General features: G+C 47.3%; 1 protein-coding gene across 1 annotated transcript; it reads right to left on the minus strand.

Annotated features, from left to right (window-relative positions):
- Positions 1 to 616: 616 nt before the first annotated feature.
- On the minus strand, positions 617 to 4,560 carry Nxnl2 (nucleoredoxin like 2). Its single transcript, XM_090329782.1, has 2 exons — positions 4,194 to 4,560; positions 617 to 963 (listed from the first exon to the last, which is right to left on the minus strand). The coding sequence occupies exons 1-2, from the start codon at positions 4,502 to 4,504 to the stop codon at positions 795 to 797; spliced, it is 480 nt and encodes a 159-aa protein (XP_090185908.1). The 5' UTR covers positions 4,505 to 4,560; the 3' UTR covers positions 617 to 794.
- Positions 4,561 to 6,731: the final 2,171 nt, after the last annotated feature.

Genomic DNA, 6,731 nt, shown 5'->3' on the forward strand with positions numbered 1-6,731 from the left:
ATCAAAAAAAAATACATTTAAAAAATCTCAAACTAAAAAAACCCTTTTGGGCTGGGAGTTTGGCCTAGTGGGAGTTTTGCCTAGTGGTAGAGTGCTTGCCTAGCATGAAGATTCAGGTACAATTCCTCAGTACCACATACATAGAAAGAGCCAGAAATGGTGTTGTGGCTCAAGTGGTAGAGCTCTAGACTTGAGAAAGCCCAAGGACAATGCTCAGGCTCTGAGTTGAAGCCCCAGGACTGGCAAATAAAAAAATAGTATTAAGTATTAAAAATGAAGACAAAGCAGAGAAAATTTTCAAGAAGCCACATAATTTAAAACTCTCACTTGTAAAAAGAAATAGTTGAAGCATGGTATGTACTGAGTAACTCATTTTTTCTCCTAATGGCACTTGGTTAAGAACAGGAAAGAAAAACAACTGAGCCACTCAAAGTGTAAACATTTGTTTATTAAAGTATTACGTTTACAAATCTAATTAATACCTGGTTATAGCAGAATATTATTAAAATGAGATTGACCAAACAGATTTCTTTTATCAATAAATAGATTGTTTTCCCTGAAGAGGCTTACTAGGCAGTGTTAGGTGGATAAGATTATGTAAAAATCAACTACAAACTAATCAAGCTATAGGAGGAAGAGGATTCCCCCCCCCCAGCAATATTTATTTTGTCACAGCTTGCCACTCTGTTTTGAAAGAAAATGAAAATCTACAGAGGACACAAAAGAGTTCTTCCTTCTTCAGTGTTGGCATGGCAGCAGTTGCCCCTGGCCCTGCCCTCCAGGGTCCCTCCAGATCAACCTGAGAAATTCTGGAAGACTTCGGCCACCTCTACCCAGTCCTGGAAGCAGGCCAACCCCCGCTCCCGGATCTGCTTCCGCCCTTTGTTGGTGATGACCTCCCCATTGTGTTTCACGATCACCAGCTTGGGGATGGTGGTGATGTTGTATCGCTTCTTCAGTTCACTGTGGAAGGGTAGAGAGAAGACCAGGTTAGCACTTCTGCACCTGCCGAGGGAGGGCCTGGTGGTCCAGGCCTGGGCAGGGCACAGGGACAGCCAGGCCCCCTGCTGAGGGGATGGGCTCCTCTTCTGTGCTAGTCCTGACCACGGAGCCACCGACAGTGATGTTTCAGTTGTCCATTTTGCAGTACTTAACATCACAGCCACTGGCCACAAAAGGAGGTGGTACCTTCAATATGTGACAAGCATGCCTGAGAAACTTCCTTTCTCACCTTAGATGAACTACTTTAAACTTCAGATTTCAAGTCCTGAGTCTCAAAACCAGTGTCTTAAAACATGCTAAGCAGTTACCACTGAACTCTGACACCCAGCCCTACCATTTAAAAACTTACAGAGCAGCTCTACACATACATATAAATGAAGCCAGGAATCTTTTTTTTTTTTGCCAGTTGTGGGACTTGAACTCTGGACATGGGTCCTGTCCCTGAGTTCTTCAGCTCAAGCCTAATTCTCTACCACTTGAGCCATACCACTTGAGCCACAGCGCCAGTCCCGGTTTCCTGGTTGTTAATTGGAGATAAGTGTCTCAGAGACTTTCATGCCCTGGCTGCCTCAGATCTCAGCCTCCTGATTAGCTAGGGTTATGGTCGTGAGCCACCAGCACCCAGTGCCAGGAATCTTGTGTATCCTTCACTCAAGAGAAAACTCATCCAATGCCTGTGGCTCACTCCTGTAATCCTAGCTACCTGGGAGGCTGAGATCTGAAGATCACAGTTCAAAGCCAGCCCATTCAGAAGAGTCCTTGAGTGTCTTACCTGCAATTAATAAGCAAAAGGCCAAAAGGAGAAGAGTGGCTCAAGTAGTAGAATTCCAGCCTTGAGTGAAAAAGTCAAGTGAGACTGGAGGCCTGGAGTTCAAGTCCCAGTACCAGCACATGTAAAGGAAGGAAGGAAGGCAGGAAGGAAGGAAGGTCGGACAAAGGAGGGAAGAGACAGAAGGAAGGAAGGAAGGAAGGAAGGAAGGAAGGAAGGAAGGAAGGAAGGAAGGAAGGAAGGAAGGAAGGAAGAGGGAGGGAGGGAGAGAGAAAGGGAGGGAGGGAGGGAAGAGAAGGAGGAGGCGAAAAGGAGGAAGAGGAAGGAAGAAGGAAGAAAGGAGGAGAGAGAGGAAGAAAGAAAGAAAGAAAGAAAGAAAGAAAGAAAGAAAGAAAGGAAGGAAGAGAGAAAGAAAGAGGGAGAAAGAGAAAAAAGGAAGGAAGGAAGGAGAGAGAAATGAAGGAAAGAAGAAAGAAAGGAATGCAGGAAAAGAAAAAGAGGAAGAAGGAAGGAAGGAGAAGATAGAGAAGGAAAGAAGCAAGGAGGAAGAAAGGAGGAGAGAAAAAGGAAAGGCAAGAAAGAAAGAGAGAAAGAATGAATGAATGAAAAAAGAAAGAAAGAAAGCAAAAGAGGAAAGAAGGAGAAATCAGAGGTAGAGGTGTGGCTCAGGTAGTAGAGTATCAGCCTTAAGTGAAAAAAAAATCAAATGAGAATGCTAGGTCCTGAGTTCAAGCCCCAGTACTGGCATAAATAAATAAATAAATAAATAAGCACACATATAAAAGAGAAGAAACCTCTAGTGTACATATACTGGTGATGGTTAAAGTTTCATGCATTTTAAATATGTCCTAAGCCATATGGGACTCTCCTTAGCAAATTCAGTGACATGTGGAGGATGTGATTGACTGTTCCTAAGCTGTACCCTTAAGTGGTCTTTTCACTGTTCCTGGGATTCTTTTAGGGACGCAGCTCCAGCCTGTGCAGTTCTGAAGGCTCTCAGCCAGCCCAGTGGGGCAAATCCCTTCCTTCTTTACTGAGGTTAAGTCACTAGGGCCTCAAGGTGACTGTAATCTGATTTCCTCCCTGGGAACCGGAGCCCTCAGAGGAAAAAAGACTCACAAGTAGATCCTCTTCTGTTGGCTAACCTCCCCCATAGCCCCATCCAGTTCTGCGCTGCTTTCAGCACCCAGGTCAAAGATAAACTGTCACCCTCTCCAGGGAACGTTCCTATTTCCCTACTCCACTATGAGAATACACCTTGTGTTCAAAGATACAGGAAGCCATGACCAGACTAATCATAGTCTCATTAATAAAGCTCAGTGATCAATAATCCACAAGATTGCTTCATCCAGCTGTTGCAGAATGGAATTGGAAACCAGTAGGAAATTAATATTGAGAATGAAATTAAGAGTCAAGTCGCCATATGGTGTATGTGAAATGGTTATATTTGAACCCAAATATAAACATGCAGTGAGCTTGCCATATCCAAGTGTAAAATATCCACAGGTGCAATCAAACTCAGGTTGAAAATACTCTGAGAAAAACCACACCTGTACTTATGTAGAACTTTTTCTTAACAAAAAAATAGCATTTAAAAAAAAAACATACACACACACACACACATTCTCAGTTTCTCTCTCTCTCTCTCTCTCTCTCTCTCTCTCTCTCTCTCTCTCTCTCTCTCTCTCTCTCTCTCTCTCTCTCTCTCTCTCTCTCTCTCTCTCTCTCTCTCTCCCTCCCTCCCTCCCTCCCTCCCTCCCTCCCTCACACTGGTGATCCTACCTATTGAGGAGTCTGAGATCTGAGAATCTTGGCTCAGAACCAGTCCAGGCAGGAAAGTCTGAGACAATGATCTCCAATTAACCACTCAAAAACCGAAATGGCGCCATGACTGAAAGGGTTAGGGCTGTCATTTAGACTCAGTAAGGCTTGTATCCCCCTATAACAGAGGTCCCACGGCTGCCCAAGGCTGAGCAACTTTGTCTTGGGCGGTGTACCTAGCTCACCCAAGAGCATGCGTGCGTAAGAGAAGAATGTGGTTCCTTCCAGTTAACTATGCATCTATGAGGGGATGGGCCTAGTGGTAGAGTGCACCACGACCTGGGTTCGATTCCTGGGTACACAGAAAAAGCTGGAAGTGGTGCTGTGGCTCAAGTGGTAGAGCTCTGGCCTTGAGAAAGCCCAAGGACAATGCTCAGGCCCTGAGCTCAAGCCCCAGGACTGAGGGGAGGTGGGGGGGGGGGAACCCAGAAATTCCCATCTGTGCAGAGGCAGGAGGAGAGGAGGAGCAAGGACAATCCACTTTATGACGTGACTTCAGCCTCAGGCTGGCCTTACCTGGCCAGGACCCTTTCACCCACGCCCCCCCATCCCCCTCACCAGCCATTCTCCTCCTGCCTGCCACCCCCAGACCCCCACTCACTGCCGGTAGGGGTCGTGGAAGGGCAGCGCCAGCCAGTCCCCGTGCAGCTCGCGCATGAAGGCCAGCATTTCATGCACGCTGCCATCGGAGGACACAAAGACCACCTCGAAGGGCGCGGGCCGCCGCCGCCGCCGCGCCTCGCCCACCAGCGCCGCGTAGAACTCGCAGAGCAGCGGTGTGAAGTCGCGGCTGGGCGCGCAGCGACCCGCCGCAAAGTACAGCGCCACCACCTTGTTCTGCAGCGCCGCCTCTGCCTCCACCGCCCTGCCCTCCCGGGTCACCAGGTGCCGCCCGCCCAGCAAGTCCACCATGGCGCAGGCAGACGGAGGAGCTCCAGCCAGGGACCAGAGCCCCAAGACACACTGAGATCGCCCGGGCGTCCCCAGCGGGAGCCCCGCCCTCGCCACGCCCCTGACCCCACCCCCCAGGAGGGACTGTCACTCACAGAGGGGACAAGAAGGCGGGGCGGCAACCCAGCCTCCTCCAGCCCCGCCCCACCCTCTGTGCCACCCTCTGATTGCACCCCAGCCTTCCCCCTGCCACTCACTTCACCTCGCGCCCACATCCACAGCTCACCAGGTGCCCCATCCTACTATATGCACCAAGCCCTGGGTTCGGTTCCTCAGTACCCCAGATACAGAAAAAGCCACAAGTGGAGCTGTGGCTCAAGTGGTAGAGCGCCACCCTTGAACAAAAAGGCAAAGGGGCAGTGCCCAAGCTCCCTTGAATGCAACAGCACACTTACAAGAACGGGAAGAGGAAATGAGAATATGTCACCCAAAATAGGAGGCATTGGTATGCTGGTTATTTTGAGTGGGAAAACAGCAAACTGGAGTGGTTTGGTTTCTCCTCTTGTTCTCATAGCTGCCTAAACAGTGCCTCCAAACGAAAGTGAATGGTCATGAGTCTCTTCTGTGAAGTTTCTTTAGCCAGAGAATAGGAGCTAATCACCAGCCAGGCAAGAGGCAGTGGACGCCATTCTCAGGCACTCCCTGCCACAACCTCTCACTACTTCCATCTGTTCCTCTAATTACCCTCTTCATCTTCAGTAAGTGGACAGCATTATCCCCCCCCACACACACTTGAAGCTCTCAAACCTCATTATTCTTTTGCTCTCTGTGATGCATTCCGAGGAGTGATATTAAGTCAATTAACGTGTATGCCCTTTCTCCTGCAAATTTGTCAAGTGTTGGCTAATGGAATGGATCCACGGTGGAGAATTCAGGGGCGGGGTCTCCTCTACATCAGACTTCATCTACCCTGACTTTGGAAATGCTCAGCTCAGCACCTTGTCTGAACTAACTTTCTAGTGGCAAGAAGATACAGCAAAGCGAAGCAGATATTCCTCCATGCTCAGATGAGAAGAGAGACAAGCCACAGGTAGAAGTAGAACTTCAAACCCAGTGGTCACAGAAACCCCGAAAGGTAAGATTTGAGTTTCTGTGGCTCTGGCTCCCTCTTGTCTGACCGCTAATTGAAACAGAAATAGGCATAGATTGTTCACTGCTGACTCAACCAGTCAGGTGGGTTGTGCAAATCCACTTAAGACTGGGGAAGCTAAGCAGAGACTGGAGGATGATTGATGGGTGCAGTTATGAGAACAGGGAGCCAGAACCTAGGTCCATTGTCCTTTTTGAAAACCAGGAAATACATAAGGAATGGGAAGGGTGGAAAAAATTGAGACGTGTGGAGTTTTGAGTTTAGTTTAAATTTGGGAATATGAAGGGGGCAGGAAAAGGGATGAACAATAGTTGCAGAGCACGTTTGAACAGGAGGAAGAATTTCCAAAGTTCACTAACATGCCAAGGGCATAGCAGCAATTATGGCTGACAACCAGTAGTTGGATAGAGGGAAAAGGGTTGAGAATCCAATGTTCCCACGGATGGAAACATTCCTCTGATCTGATCATTAGGCATGTGCACATATACTGTACTATTACAAGGCACCTTTTAAATATGCAAAACTACTGTCCCAAGCAGTGTGTGTGTGTGTGTGTATGTGTGTGTGTGTGTGTGTGTGTGTGTTTGGTAGTAAGGCTTGAACTCAGAGACTGCACTGTCTCCGTTTTTTTCACTCAAAATTGGTGCTCTACCACTTGAGCCACAGCTCCACAGCCTTTTGATGGCTAGTTGAAGATAACTGCCTGGGCTGGCTTTGAACTACAGTCCTCAGATCTCAGCCTCCTGAGTAGCTAGGATGATAGGTAAGGCTACCAGGACCCAGCTATAAAAAGTATTTTTAAATTCAGAAATATGAATAATGAAACATCACAGGTAGACTCAAAGTATCATTCTGATTGTGTTTTGGTATACTCTGCTGTTTTGTTGGGTTTTCTTTACTTTCCCTCTTTTTATCTTAGTGTTAGAGATTGAACAGCATCTTATACATGCTAGACAAACATTTCATCACTGTGATATATGTGAGGCCTGGCTTTTCATCTTTGAACAAGATAATGAACCATAATGAACCAATGAAGAAAGTTCCATATCACTTTGATAAATATTGCATTTTTTTTTTTGCTGTGCCATGGGAGAAGAA

The sequence above is a fragment of the Megascapheus bottae genome, chromosome 3 (genome assembly GCF_031878675.1).
Source record: "Megascapheus bottae isolate mThoBot1 chromosome 3, mThoBot2.hap1, whole genome shotgun sequence".
Classification (NCBI taxonomy): domain Eukaryota; kingdom Metazoa; phylum Chordata; class Mammalia; order Rodentia; family Geomyidae; genus Megascapheus; species Megascapheus bottae.

What these genes read in the sequence shown, in the direction of transcription:
- Nxnl2 (XM_090329782.1), bottom strand. Translation starts at nt 4,504, where the DNA reads ATGGTGGACTTGCTGGGCGGGCGGCACCTGGTGACCCGGGAGGGCAGG. An exon ending in TTCCACGACCCCTACCGGCA is followed by an intron (nt 964 to 4,193) that starts GTGAGTGGGGGT and finishes ACCCTTCCACAG; the next exon opens with TGAACTGAAGAAGCGATACA.